Below are 16,401 nucleotides of genomic sequence, written 5' to 3'. Positions count from 1 at the left end.
ATACAAAGGCATTACCTCCCTTTCAGTTAATTATTTTCTGGGAAAATAGACCCTCTTCAGCTCTGTATCCCCTTCTGGATTCAACCTTAATTGTTTCAAGCGCTGAGAAAGTATTTTTGGTTTGACTTTCTTTTAAAAACACTGAGATCTATTTTTTTTATGTATAGGCAGAGTGAAAAAGAGTCTGAAAACATACACAAGATCTTTAACCAATATTCCTGAGATCTTTTTTATGACTTATGGTGTTCCCTTAAGAATGTGATATTAATTCCTAATCTTTTTAGGACTTCTTTTTTTTCCTTACTTCAGGAGAATTCTGCGAGGTGCAAATTGACAACTGTGGTTCCAATTCTTGTGAAAATGGAGGAACATGTATTGGCTATAAAGACCATTTTAAGTGCACTTGCCCTATAGGTGAGCCATTGGTATTCTATTTTCTAACAGAACAAATAAATTGTCATCCAAACATTTATGTTAGGAAATAACAACATAAAAATAACAATGTATCTCAACAAATGCAGTCAACATTTTTATGAAGAAAAGTACTTTTTCTTTTTGTTCAGGAAATAAAACTGCCAAATAACTCTACTAGAGTGGTGTTAACTGCTAACACCCTGAACAGACATAATGTCAATATTTTGAATGAACTGTGATTAAACATTCTCTTTGTGGTGCAGGTTTTGAAGGTGAAAGATGTGAACTCGATATCGATGCCTGCCTATTCAACAATATAAGCTGTGCCCCAGGAGCACTGTGTATGGATAAATCTCATGGATTTAATTACACATGTTTATCACCGTGTATTGGAAACACAGAGGTAGGATAAAGCAATATATATTCCCCCCAGCATTTTCTGGGAAATCAAACAATTCATTCTAATAGCAGTGAGCTGATGAAGCCTCATTTCAAATGGGTTTCCTAAACATAGTACTCATTCCTGATATATCCTCATGGTAATATTCCTTTTTTCTGTGTAACTTATGCATGTAAAAGTGTGTGATCTGATTAGTCTGGTCATTGTCCAACAAACTGTAATGTGTCAACTCTGCCTTTCTTGTTCTTTATAGGTTTAGTCACTGATGTCTCCTGCCCCATACTTGCTGTTGCTGTATTATGAAACTTGAAGAACTTTAGACAAAATCTTTTAGGATTCTTTGATATGTTTAAAAGTCTTCTACCAGATAAAAGACTGATGGTACAGCGATGCACAGAAAGAAACAAAAGTTTCATTTCCATTACAAACAAAAATGAAAAACACATTCAACAACAAAAAAAGGGAGACTAATTACACTTCAGTGGGAGATGAAAATGCAGTTAGAAAATCATCTAAATTTGCCTTGCAAGTTCTTCTTCAATGCTCACAGAATATGGAAATGAATACTACTTTTGCACTTTCAAAGTTTTCTAGAAGAAATGCATTTGTTGTATCCTCATCATCCTTTAAGTCACCTTTTCAACTAAATTTGGGTAGGATTCATTCATATCAGAGTGGACAACGAGATTTTGCTATGGGTCAAACTAAAATATTGTTGCACTTTTTACTACAATAGTTATTTTGAAAGCTCTGTACATAATGCTATATAGCCTTCCAAACAATTACACAAACATGATAATGTGTGTTTTTCTGGCTTTATCAATCCTTTTATTGAAATATATGCACCATAAAAATACACTATGCATAGTAAGCAATCAATCTAAAGAACAATCAATATTTATGTAACCTTGAAGTCCATGGGGAGACATTTATCAGTGAATATGAAATATAGCACTGAAAAACTAACTGGATCAAAGGTTTATACTTAAATTGTTCAGCATCTGGTAAATTTCAACATTTTTATGATTAAAAGTGTCATACTGAGTGCAAATATATTGTACGTGGCATAGCATCATAAAGGTGCAATTATCATTATGGCTAGTTAGTATGGAAAGTGATGGTGTGCCAAGAATGCTGACAGGAGCTAGTAAAACCTTTTACTGTAATATTTGCTTTAAATCCCTCAGACATATTTAATTTATTCATATAAACATTTAATAGACTATCATAAATGTCACAGGGGAAAAAAGAAATTTTATATATAAAAATATTTCTCAATATACACTCACTGTATGAGATGTTTGATTTGGGCATAATGTGAATAATTAGTATATTTTCTAACGGAAAGGGAATAGAAAATAAAATTATGGAATTATATAGTTGAGTTTTACCTGTTTTCTTAGCTTATAGTTTATTAAAATGGCATAATTTCCTTTTTGGAAGAAACAGAGGTTGTAGTCAAACAAATATTTTAGTACATTTCTGAAATTAAAGATTAATATTAGTCAAATTTCATTATCCATCATTTAATTCATAATTTGTTTCTTGTGGATGGGAAATAATATATATTTTGCATCCTTTCATTTCTTTTACATTTCAGTAGTACCTCAGTTATGCTGAGCTGCTTTAGCTCTGTGTATTCAGCAAAATACATTGAAAAGAATGCTACTATTTGGGATATTTTCCTCATGAACAAAAAATAGATGTAATTAATTGAGACTCTTTTGTTTCTGTATAGATATATGATGATATTAATGCATTGTTTTTTTTTTTTTTTTTTTTTTCTTTCTCAGACCAAAAATTAATACACGACAGTTTTTAATTTCTTTTGTTTTTCCAAACAAATATTTTAAAAAACCCAAAACAAACAAACAAAAAAACCCACTCCCAAAACAGATAAGACAGGATATCTTTATTCAAACATCGAAATCAAATCTTAACTTTGTAATTAGGATGTCTGCTTGCTCTGGACAAAGAATTATGAAGGAACTCTAAATAAATCAAAATTTTTTCATCTTTAAATTAGTGACTTCCAACAGGACCAAATTTAGCCGCTTTGTGTTATAATGCCTTTTCTTCTGTAATATACTCAGGTAGACATAAAAAGGAATAAAGAAAAATATTTCTTTTTCCAATTTAATACTCAATATATGCTACAAATTTTAATATTTTTATCAACAGGAGGTCATAGAAGATCGATAAGATAACTCATAATAACAAATAATTGCAGTTTAACACGATAGGCCTAAATAACAGAATCACAGAAGCATAAAAGAACCCAGGTTGGAAGGGATCTCATAAGACCATCTAGTCCAACCTTTCATGGAAAAGCAAGCCTTGATTAGATTATAAATCACATTTTGAAAACCTCTAATGATGGAGGTACTGCGTCCCTGAATAGTTTACATGCCTTGAAAGTCCACCTGAGACCCAAACAATCACAAATGAGGACGCATTCTGGGCCCCCCACTTTAAGAAAGATATTGAGGGGTTGGAGTGTGTCCAGGAAAAGGCAAACAGAGCTGGTGAAGGGTCTCAAAATGAAGTATTATGTAGGGCAGCTGAGGGAGGTAGGGTGGTTTAGGTTGGAGAAAAAGAGTCTCGGGGGAGACCTTATCCCTCTCTACAACTACATGAAAGAAGGTTATATCCAGTTGGGGGCTGGCCTCTAATCCCAGGCAGCCAGCAACGGGACAAGAGGACATAGCTTCAAGCTGTGCCAGAGGAGGTTAAAGTTGGATATCTGGAAGAATTTATTCGCAGAAAGGGCTGTTAAACTTTGGAATACACTACCCAATGAGGTGATGGAGACACTGTTCCTGGAGGTGTTCAAGAAACAACTGGATATGAGACTTAACACTACAGTTTAGCTGAAATGGTGGTGTTTGATCAAGGGTTGGACTCAACGACTTTAACGGTCTTTTCCAGCCTAATTATATGATTCTATGTGTGATTGCTTTTTAGCTACATCTTATTTAAGAATTTTATTGCTTCCTTTAAAACATTTATTTTCAAAATTCTGTAAGCAAGCTTAAAAAATCAGGTTTTTTAGCTCTTATTATGAAAAATTTGAAAGAGTAGCTGTAAACTATGAGAACTGAGAGATGTTGGCCAATGATGATTGTTTTTAAAAGGAAGTATAGGAATTAAAAATTACTTTTCAATTAATTTCCATTCTCTTTTCAATTTTAGTATTTAAACAGATGCACTTAGCAGAGATCAGCTTGGTTTCTCAAAAATAATTGCCATATGAGTTAGGAACTAAACTACATCTGAAAGTTCCTCTCAGTGTCTATCTACAGCTTTATAATACTGAAGTTTATTGAACTCCACTTGCATATTTTACTTGAAAGTTTTCTGTATTTATGAGCCAAGATCCCATATTGCACTTACAGTCAAGACCACAGTTCCAACATTTTCAATAGAAATATCTACGTGCTCAATATATATTTAGTGTTGAGAGGAGCTACCATTTCCATCTTTGTTCTGATCCTAACATGCTATGCATTTTTACAAACTTTCTTCATCTGTAAAAGTAAGGCAATTTCTGTTTTTATTATTTTTAAGACAAACATTTTATCTACTTTCTTAGTGTATCACCAGTCTAGGAAAGAATATAGGGAAAATTAAATAAAATTGCACCTCTGGAAAATTTTGAATACTCAGGTACAATTGGCTTTGCAGTTGTAAAACCTGAAGACTGTAGTAAAATTATAGGCTTTGGAGGAAATATACATATTGTATATATGTGTGGGTTTTTTTATCTAAGTAAAATGCAGTTTCATTCATACTGCAGAGAATTCCATGAAATGTGAGATGAAAGAGGGGTTGGAAATAATGACTGCTGTCTTATCTCGAGCATTTGACAACACATGATACTTAGAGAAGAGACAGACATATAGTAGGGTTATATCCCTCAATTCCTGCAAAGTAAAGACAGGAGAAGAATAAAATCCTCTAAGGACTAATTAAATTCCCTAGCTGAAATAAAATATCCTGGTTGATTTTGGAAGAAGGTGCTTCTTACATTTTATCACAGCTACATAAAAAGGTAAATTTGTGTTCAAGTGGTTGCCATAGAACCACTTGAAGTCTGATGGTCAGAGTGACAAGAATAAACCTGTTTATGGTCTGTTGAAACATAAAATTTGTATTTAAATACATTCCAGAGCTTTCATTTCAATTTAAATATTTTGATTACACACATCTTAAAGGGTAGCACCTTTCTTCACAGTATAAAGTCTCAAAATGATGTAAGAATAAATCAAACAACGTTGTGGCAATATTGAAATATTTGTCTTAATTGTATATGGTTTTCTGGATGGTTTTCTTGAGTATAAGCTATTTTAACTATTTGAGCATTGAAAATATAGTAAACATCAGGGCAAAATCCAGCAAAACATATGAACAGAAAAGTAAGAAAATGCATAAAATAATAAAAAAGGAAGGTAGCAATTCCCATACTGTACACATAGAAGGGGTTTTCTCTATTTATGTTGAACTGTATTTTTCTTCAAGATGTTGTTATTTTGAATAAGTATGCCAAAGTAAGTCAAAAGTTCAGTACAAGGAGCTTAACAAAAATCCCTTCATTTTAAGGTTAATTTAAAACTTAATCAAAAGCAAATGAATATTAGAATATCTCTGACAAGGACTGTTATTATTACAAATCTTAATGACACTATAAAGAGATTCAGACTCAATCAAACTGAAGTACTAGTGCATTAACTCATCTTCTAGACACCATTTTCTTTAAAAACTAATTGATTAAAAGGAGGGGTCTTAATTTCTTTGAAATGAATATGTAGTTATCTGTCTTCACATTGGCAAAATTTTCATGGAAATGAAAATGGAACCTAAAAGTAAAATGAGGAAAGGAACATTAGTTCAGACTTACAACTTCCTGTAATCTTTGAAGAATATACAAGGAATATTGGTTTAGCAAGTAATATTAGCAGTTAAAAACAAAAGGGAAAATAGCTGTTCCAGTTTTAATTTACTAATCTTTCAATATCTGTGAATTGAAAATAAAGCAGCTTCTGATTTTCCCACAGTATAGATGTAATTTATAAACATATGAAAGATTCAAGGATAGATTGAATCAATATTGTAATTAAAATGAAAAAAAAAAAAAAACAAAAACAACATTTCTTTCCTGAGAGCTACATATTAAGGTAAATGATACATAGCATATATATATATATTTATGCATATATATAGCATAGAAATAGTTGCTCTACTCTTTCAATCAAAAAATAACATTCTAGCTCATTATTGTCCCTCTTTACACAAACACATTTAAAGGGTAGTTGAAAAAATGGCATACTATTAAATTAAGACATAAATGCCTTTTACCAACTAAATAATAAATTGGTATATTGATTTAATAACATTAAACATCAGTATTTTAGGTGCTTGGAGATGTATCTTTTTTAGCATTACAACATATATTATATAACAATATTTATTACTAATGGCTTTTTCCATTAAACTCTTGGGGGAAAAAATCCAATATGTAAAGAGAATCTCTTCATGTATGAAGTGGTTTGACCCAGGCCAGATGTCAGGTGCCCATCGAAACCACTTCGTCAGTGCCCTCTGCAACTAGGCAGGGGAGAGAACATTGCTTATAAGTTAGGGGCAGGGAAAGATCACTTAATGGTTACTATCACAGGCAAAACAGATTTCACTTAGGGAAATTAGTTGAATTTGTTGCTAAGAAAATCAGAGTAAGATAATTAGAACTAAAACAAATCTTAAAAGAACCTTCCCCTCTTCTGTCCCTCCTTCTCCTTCCTCAAAGCATTAATTTTATTCCACATTTTACCCTCTCTTCCCTACAGTAGTGCAGGGATATGAGGAATGAGATTTATGGTCATTTCATCACATGTTAGTTTTGCAGCTGCTTCCTCCTCAGGGAGAAGGGTCCTTCCCCTGCTTCATAGTAGGTTCCTTCCCATGGGAGACAGCCCTCCACAAACTTTTCTGGTGTGAGCCCTTCCCAAGGGCTATAGTTTTTCCTGATCTGTTACAGTGTGGGTCTCTTCCACAGGATGCAGTCCTGCAAGAACATACTGCTCCAGCATGGGTCTCCCACAGGCTCACAATCTTCTTTTGGGCATCCACCTGCTCCAGTGTGGGTCTCCTCCCCGGGCTGCAGGTGGATCTCTGCATCCCCTGGCCCTCCATGGGCTGCAGGGGCACAGCTGCCTCACCATGGGCTGCCCCACGGGCTGCAGGGGAATCTCAGCTCTGGCACCTGGAGCCCCTCCTGCCCCTCCTTCTGATCTGACCTCGGAGTCTGCAGAGCTCTTCCTCCCACATGTTCTCTCTCTGCTCTTGCCTGGCTGCAATTACTTCAGTGAAATAAGCTTTTCCTTCTTCTTCACTTTGTTACCCCAGGGCTCTACCACTGTCACTGATGGGCTTGACCCTTGCCAGCAGCGTGTCCATCCTGGAGCTGGCTGGCACCTGTCAGGCATGGGAGAAGCTTCTGGCAGCTTCTCAGAGGAACCACCTCTACACCATTCCCCAACTACCAGAACCTGACTACTCAAACCCAATACAGCATATTTGTAATTCTCATCTTCAGGTATGTGCAAATGGAGGTAGTTGCTTCTACGATGAAGGAAATCAGAGATCTCACTGTGTCTGTGCTCTTGGATGGACTGGAAACACATGCCTTGAGAATATTAATGACTGTGAGATAAACCAATGCCAACATGGAGCCACATGTGAAGATGGAATTAATAAATACAGGTACTGACATATTGCTTTCTGAACAAGCCTTCATATACTGTTTTATGTCATATGAAGATATTTTGAATTTCATAAAGAATTACAAATGGTGCTGTTAATGCAGTAATATAATTTTCATATAAAAAGGCCATGGAATACTAATTATCAATAAGGATGTGCATTCTGTAAAACTGTGTAGTCTGAAGTGTTGGAGGAAGGAATCACAAATATTCCTCTTTGCTGGTCAAAGAATTTAAACCAACTATGTAGAATCTCACATAAAAATTAATATTTTTTATTAAATGGCAAACACTTTTTGATTCTGGACTCTGACATAGAGTGTCTTATTAAAATGTGAATGATAATTTATTATCATTTCAGTTCTTGAAATGATAATAAATTATCATATCAGTTATTGAAACAAACCATAAAGTATGTGTTCCCCTTAGTGAGCTGTAACATGCTGTAGATATTTGAAAATAAGATTTTATAAAATATAGGGAAAAAATAAATGGGAAATGTTTTCATTAATAAACAGAGTTCAGTTGTTCCTATCGGACCTGAATTACTTATTTTTTCCTCTATAAAATCCAGAATAAATAAGACTTCTCTATAATATCTGTAAATGTATTTTGAAAGACATTATTCTGTGCTGCGCCATGCCCTAGTTAGAAGCACTGTAATTAGTATGCTTTAGTGCCTCTACTTAGAAAAGATTGCAATAGTGCACAAAACAAAAATAGAAGCAATTAAAGATTTCTTCAATTTCACTTCTGTTTTTAAAGTATCTTCTTTAAAAATAACTGAAATCACCAAGTAGGCATACAAATGGAGAAAAGTGATTGATTCTCAGTATACAGAGCTGAGAGTATACAGAGTTTTTGTCAAAGAATCCTTACAAAGTAAACATCCTTCCTTTTTTCCACCTTGTACCAACTCTTGTATCAAATTGCTGGACCATATTTTGCCCCTTTATTTAACTGTTAAATCTGTGTCTTTCCCTTCTTTATCAGGAGAATAATTCTGATAGAAGTACAAAGCCATGTTTATGTTACAAAATCCACTAGCATCTACTGAGAAATTAGTAGTTCTGAAGACATCTGGAAATAAAGAACTTTTGATTTTAACTTGCTAATCCAGACTCAGTTTTCTGACAGAAAACTTTACAGTCTTTGAAATACAAACTAAATTGACAGATCAGTCTGTTTATCCAAGGAACAAGAAAACATACCATTAAGATCTGAATCTCAGATGGTCAGTTTTGTAAGGAGAGAATTTGACCCTAAAAGAACGCATCTGGTTATTTTGTCAAGACAAAGTGCAGTATATTATATATAATATATGCTCTGTTGAAAGAGCATGGTTATTTCTCACAGGGAAGCATTTTTTAAAAATAATAAACTATGCCTGCCTCAAAAATTATGTTGTTTCCCAAGTTATTGTTAGAAAATGAAAAAAAAAAATTTTTGTTTCCCAATACAAGATTAAGAACAAAAGAATACAAGAGGAAATGTTGAACGTAAGTGCACTCATCTTTTCTAGAGACTTGTAATTGCATTTCTGTCCTAAAATGGGTATAATTTTTTATTAAGGAATTTATCAAGAGCTGTATTTGATGCAAAGTAGTTTCAGGAAGGCATAAGAAAACTGTCAGGAGAATATACGGAGAATCAAATGTATAAGTGTCATAAAGAACCCTAAAGAGATCCATTTTTTTAAATTATTGCAGCCATTCAAAACCTCTCTTAATGAGTGCAGAAGATAAAGATATGCCAAAATTTATATATATTAGATTTTATTTATACTAAATTATTGTAAAACTTTAGAAATTTTCCTAGTTAAGAAATCTTAAATTCTAGAGTATTACATTTTGGTCATAATGCATTTTCTAGTGGTAGCTTGATATAGTAATGCTAACACAGGGAGATCACGGAAAATATCCAGCTTTGATTCAAGAACATCAGCCTCTTTTTAAGATCTCGTGTTTTGCATGCCATCTTTTAGAAGTCTTAAGAGTTTTACTCCTTTGGTTTAGTGAACCTTTTCTTGCAACTAAAGTGGCCCCAACCACAGTGACACAAAACCTGTATTTAATTCAAATTAATTATTGCACTTCCAGCTGAGTCTGTGCTGTTTGTAATATCATTAAGTTGATCAGCAATGTTTTTAAAATGATAACTTTAAACAATTACTGCTCTTGCCACTGGATGGTGTAACTGTCAATATGAATCTGGCAGATGCCATGCAATCAACTAATTGCATCCAAATGGCAAAATAATACCTTGACCTTTGGTTATATATACCTGAGAGAAAAAAATGACAGATAAGATTCATTACCTCAGTAAATAGAGAAAGTTTCTACATTAAAAAGAAAATAATATTTTTTCCCTGCTAAAGAACCTGCATTGTTTGATTATTTTCTGTGTAGAAGAAGAGAGAGAACTGATTTAACAAGGCTAAATAAGAAGCATTTAATGAATAATTAAAATGAAAGAGATCCTCAAGGAGTATAACCTCCTGTTTTGAAATCCAAGGGGAAATTTATTACTCTGTTTTCTTCACTCTGTGAATATTTTTCTAGTCAACATTACATTTTGGACAACCAAAATCCTAACTGAAATAAGACAATAACAGTAGATTCTTTACTATTGTCTATTCAGTGGAAAGGAACAGAGCAAGAAGACACAATTTAAAACTTGGTGTAGTTTCCATTACCCGTCCTGTTTCCCTTTTCTTCGGTACAGTGTTTTCAGATGAAGTCCTACATTTATCACAGCCCCAGGAAAGCCCAGCAAGGAGGACTGAGAACTGTTAGATTAAGACTCTTGAAGAAACTGTACGGTAGAATTTACCATTGTTCAAAAGGTCATGATGAAATAATATATCTTAAAAATGTGTTTTAGTCAATAGCTATAGCTCTGATGTCAGCGTTTGATTAATTGTTATGCAGGAAAATATCTCATTAAGAAATTAGGTTTGGTGTATGGTAAAACTTGAATTACAAACACATTCTTCAGTATTCAGTATACAAATTTCAGTGCATACAAATAAATAATTAATCTCAGTACAAAAGAGTAAAGTGACACATTGTAGACTATAATGCTTTAGAATATGAAACACTTCTTTGCATGATGCCAGCAAGATTGTGAAAAGTAAACATAATTTAGATAATTTCTCAGTATCACAAAATTTAAATCTTCTATTATTTTATTCATCCTTGACTTTTTCCATTTTCTTCCAGCTGGGTAAATTGAGCTGTTTGATTAGATTATTTTTTATATCTAATTTTCTTTTTTACAAGTTTATTCATCCTATGCTATATATGCAATTTGTCGGCAGGACCTAGCTGACAGTGCCATATAAAGTTAGTACTGTGATATACACAGTTTTCTGCAGCAATAATAGGCTTCTTCCACTAGAGAAAGAGGAGAAATACTTTTCCTCACCTTCCTACAACTCCAGAAGATCGGTGAATATATGTCCCAATTTCTTAGAGAACACCTCTGCAATAAGTTATACAACAGATTTTCTGCGGAGAATAGAGATGCATACAAAATGTCAAAGTGAAACTAAATATCCTTTTCAGCCATGTATGTGTGTATAGCTCACATTTCAATGGTAAAAAGGGATAATTAATACTGAATAATTGCTGCTAATGTGCTTGGACTAATACTAATAAACATGTGTATATATATATATATGTATATATATATATATATATATATATATATATATATATATATATGAATGACAAATATTTAGAAAATAAAGTAGAGGAATTCTGGGAAGTCGTTGCTAATTCCAGGCATCAGTGCTCCTATATGCCTCTTGTATCAACATAGAAAATAGCTAGGTCATCTCCTAGCACAGGTTAGCATATACATATCTTCAGTTTGGTCTTTGGCTTTTTGCAGTCATTTTAATGACTCATTTGATGTGCACGGTTATTTACTCAATAACACAAGTCACACTACATCTTTAGTGCAGGCAGCTTATGGTGACAGCTTGACAGCTGCCTTGCCTGGACTGACCAGCACCAACTGACTCACCCTCACATCTCCTGTTTGAGACTGTTATTGATAAAATGTTGGTAGCAACACATTGCATCCATGCCATAACCATTCGAATTTAAGCAACATATTCCTTCTTAGACTAAATTCCATACCTGTCTTTGCATCTCCATTTAGCATTCATTTCAAAAGCTTATCAAATTATCATGCAACATTATGTTTAGGCTCTGGAGTAGTAACATACAATGATCTGCATGATATGTGTGGGAGCACAGTAATCCTCAAATGACTTGTGGTTGCTACTCACTCCTAAAATCCTTGTTTGTAGCAAAAGTATTGAGGTATTTGTTTTCTCTCTTAGTATCTCTTACTCTCAAAATCCTGCTGTGGATGAAAGAGGACATATGTGAACCTACAAAAGTATTGATATTCCCAATAATGCTAACACAAAACTTTTTCATATGCTGTTCCCTCGTGCCATGCTTCTGATTTCACTGTTCCCCCCCTTTTGTAAGGCTGATATTTTAGTCCTCCTTAAGAAAGGGGCTGGGAAGGGGTCATTAGCATCTCCTTGTCCTCACTGGAGGACAAAACGCACACCAAATGGGCCACCCTGGAGCTGAAGCTGGAGCAGGAGAGGCAGCAATTACTGACTCCAGCACAGGGAATGACACCCAGATAGGCCATGGAGAGGCTGAGCACCTGAGCTGAGATGCCAGTGCACAGCCAGGTCACCCCTCTGATAAGGGCAAAATACAAGTTCCCTGAGCTAGAAATATACTTACAAATGGAAATTCTGGTATTGTATATATACCTGTAAACAATTTTTTAAAAAATTATTTTAGAGAAACATTTATGCTTTGAAACAAATAAGACTGAAAATCAATCCATGCCTCAAAGCTTTTGATATCATGCCCAGCATTTTAGTTCTGTTGAATATAGTAATAGAAACTGAATTATATTATATTAATTGTTATTATTAATAATAATAATATTCAGAACTTAGGTACTCTGTTTTAAGAGATAACTCATACTAAATTAAAAGACATCCAGGTGTAATTTCACTGGGAAAAACAAAGTGCATTTCATTCTTAGCTGTTTTTGATTTCTTCAAGCACCAAAGCATTGAAAAATAGGATAATCATGATGCATCGTTTGTAGTATGAAATCAGAAGTACGAAACTGAAACTAGAAAATTCTACATCACATCTATTTCTGTGCAGCTCTTCTGTGGTCTCTGAAGATAAACTATAAAACTAGTAATAGTCAGGAAATGGCAGAAAATTTTTCATCCTCCTATTCTTATTAGGAAGAGCTCTAAGTTAAACTTTCCATTCAATGTTAACAATAATAGCCACATTTTCAAAGAATGATTGAATAGTTGCATTTTTGCAGTGCACACACTAACTGTTACTGTAAAAACAAATCAGGGAAATAAAGTGATTAACTGCACCAGAAAGATTAATATGACTGGTTGTTTACCATATTATTGTAGTTAGATTCAGAAAAGGTAACTAAAACCACATCTGCTTTTAATGTTTAAGCATAATGAAATTTTATGCAAAAATTTATATTTAGCTATAAACGTAATTGTCTAACACCACCTGCACCCAGGCCCAACGCAGTCACTCACTCCCTTACCAGCAGGATGGGGAAAAGAATTGGAAGAGTAAAAGCTAGAAAACTCATGGATTGAGATAAAGACATTTTAGTAGGAAATGCAAAAGCCATACACACAAGTAAAGCAAAATAAGGAATTAAATTGCTGCTTCCCATGGGCAGGCAGGTGTTCAGCCAACTCTAGGAGAGCAGAGCCCCAGCACACAAAACAAGTACTTGGGAAGACAAATGCCATGAGTCAAAATGTCACTCACTTTTTCTCCTTCCCCACACTTTATATACTGAGCATAATGTCCTTTGATATGGAATATTGCTTTGGTAAGTTTGGATCACCTGTCCTGGCTATGTCTCCTCCCAGCCTCCCATGCAGCCCCAACTCCCTCACCAGGCTGGCAGTGTGAAAAGCAGAAAAGGTCTTGGCTCTGTGTAAGCCCTGCTCAGCAATATTATTATCTATATTATCAACCCTTTTTCCAGCATAAATCCAAAACTGTGGATTAAAACCAGAAGAAAATGAGTACTAGCCACTGTGAAGAAGATTAACTCCACTCCATCCAAAACCAGCAAAGTAACTGTATATTTCTGTGTACTCCATTCCTTTAAAAATGAGAAACAGAATCAGCTGAAGCTCTCAAGAGAAGGCAAAGATTTCCTGTTTGCTAAGAAGTGACTGAGGCTGGCAGAGAGCACACAACAGCTATATATACTTGAGTCATTACTGCAGTAGCAGTGGATATGTAGAGCAAAAATGGTGGTGATGAAGAGCTCACAACCACACTAAATGAGATATGGAGGGCTTACTTCAAGCAAGCTCTATTTTGGTCCATGGACTAAAAGCCCATTTGCAGTTGGTGTCCATTAGCTGTACTCCAAGGCACACAGCTCCTGATTTAGTTTCCATATGTCTACCATAAAAAATGCAGGCACAGTAAGCAAGGACAGAAGCAAAGAGCCACATGAGCATTCACTTCTGTTAAAAAAAAAAAAAAAAAAAAAAAAAAGGAAAATACTCTTTCTGCCAGATGGATCAATAGAGAAAATTACTAAAACCAAGCCTTTTTTAACTTGTTAGTTCTTTTCATCTTCTGGATACCATCTCTGTGGGTCAAGAATTTGTATTATTGTAAAATTACCTCCTGTGTGAAGATACCTCTGGACATGAAAAGGAGATCAATCAAAGAATATATTGCCAAGTACAAAGAATTTTTTTATTTAATAAGATGTGGGTCAACTATTAGATAATCCAGACTTGTTTTCATTCACACAGCAAAAGAAAACATAAAGGTAGAAAGGGTAAAATGAAAAAGTCATCCCCAGCCTTATACAATTTAGATGTCTGTCTAAATTTTGGAAAAAAATACTCTGAACAATTCTAGAAAATGTACTGAACAATGTATATATATATATATATAATTTTATAGACACCCTTTTTTGGTAACAATATTGTAACTTTTGTTGCTATTCATAAAGCACTTTTAGCCTGATTTTACATCCAAACAGGCTGTAATATGATTTCTTCTTAGAGATATTGTAGCAAGTAATATTTTTTTAGGAAAAAACCCTTAAGAATGTATAATACTCATATTTATTAGCTTTTTATTTCAATATTTTTTGAAGTTGAATATTAATATTGCTCCTAGTTGTCCTATGTAAATAGCTAAGATTTTAATTTAATTGTTGTTAGCAGTGCATGTGAAATGAAGCTACTTAGTGACTAATTAAAGGTAAAGGAGATTGAAAAAAAAATTAATTAATTTGTGGGTAATTCAGAGGGAGAGTTTTGTTAACATTATTAATGATTATTGACCTACATATTCCAGACTAGTCGTATAGTTGAATTTTTTTCTCCCCTCCTCCTCTCATTTCAATAACAGGTGCATATGCCCCCTTGGTTACACTGGCACATTTTGTGAACTTGATATAGACAACTGCATCGGAAACCAGTGCTCTCAATATGGATTCTGCCAGGACCACTTGCATAATTACAGCTGTGACTGTGTGCCTGGATATGAAGGACCCTTCTGTGAAGTTGAAATTAATGAATGCTCAAGTTCACCTTGCAGAAATGGAGCTACTTGTGAGGATTTAAGTGGCCACTTTTCTTGTCATTGTACTGCTGGGTTCAAAGGTAAGTTTTTGTTCTTTTGAAGTGTCTTGTATTACAGATGTGTTGTCTCACTCTATGTAAGTAATCTTTATGGGACTGTTTAATTACAATTATATATAAATATAAACATGCATACATTTGCAATTGTATGATTCATAGGAGTTGTAACTTAATTAGCATTGAAATTATTAGGTTGTCCCTCCTAACAGCTTCTCAGCTGACCTCCCCTTCACTAAATGTACAATTATGAGTATTAGCTTTGATTCTGTTGGGGGAAAAAAAATCAATTAAGTCCTAAACCACAGTTTTAATTGTATTATTTTCATTTCACAGATATGCAGTCTTACATGTTGTGGCTTCAGTCATATACAGACTGATAAGAAAAAATGTTTTTGAACAGAACAGGAAAAAATAAGCTTGAAGAAGAATGAGATTAGCTGTATTGTCTCTCTGCACATATAGAACATAATCAGCTATATTTGAGTGAGGTATTCAGACTGCTCTTCTATACACTGGAGAGACATAGGGCATGTCTGTCCTAAACATTTTTCTAGGAAGAGATGAGCTGTAGATTTCTGCATTGCATTAGAAAAATCCTACAAAACCTGATTTTTTTTTATACTAATATCTGTTTTGTGTGAATACTAATAATATTCAGACTGCATGTGGGAGACAGAAAATGCTTTTGCATACAATAACATCAAAGTATTACATTTCCAGCCTTCAGTCTATATCACCAAGAACAAGCAATTAATGCTCTCAATGCTTCTCTATTGACAATCTGTGGTATCACTAAGAAAGACAAAAATAGATAGCATAATATGCACAGTGTCATTTGTACTAGATAAACATTAACTTACAGCTTCTTCTTCCAAGCTGCTGAGGGTATTTACTCTAGTCCAGAGAGCCTGTGTAGTACTAGATTTTAAGTCCCAGATTAACCACTGAAATATTAAGTAATTATAACTTCACTGCTTTTTTTTATTATTATACATTCTGTCTAGCTACACATACAGTTAACATTTAAGCAGCAACATTTTTAGTTTCAAATATGTTTATATTCATTTATATACATTTATTTACACATTTAAGTATGTGATATACACTTGCAG

General features: G+C 33.9%; 1 protein-coding gene across 1 annotated transcript in view; it reads left to right on the top strand.

Moving 5' to 3' along the window:
• The window catches only part of EYS (eyes shut homolog), a 718,715-nt gene that overhangs the window by 74,521 nt on the left and 627,793 nt on the right, over positions 1 to 16,401 (top strand). Inside the window, exons 7-10 of the mRNA XM_066314978.1 lie at positions 310 to 414; positions 678 to 817; positions 7,407 to 7,573; positions 15,057 to 15,310. Of these exons, the coding sequence (XP_066171075.1) occupies positions 310 to 414; positions 678 to 817; positions 7,407 to 7,573; positions 15,057 to 15,310 (666 nt within the window). The remainder of the gene's footprint in view (positions 1 to 309; positions 415 to 677; positions 818 to 7,406; positions 7,574 to 15,056; positions 15,311 to 16,401) is intronic.

This window comes from Sylvia atricapilla, chromosome 3, assembly GCF_009819655.1.
Source record: "Sylvia atricapilla isolate bSylAtr1 chromosome 3, bSylAtr1.pri, whole genome shotgun sequence".
In the NCBI taxonomy this organism is placed as follows: Eukaryota; Metazoa; Chordata; class Aves; order Passeriformes; family Sylviidae; genus Sylvia; species Sylvia atricapilla.
This window is presented reverse-complemented; position numbering and strand designations above follow the sequence as displayed.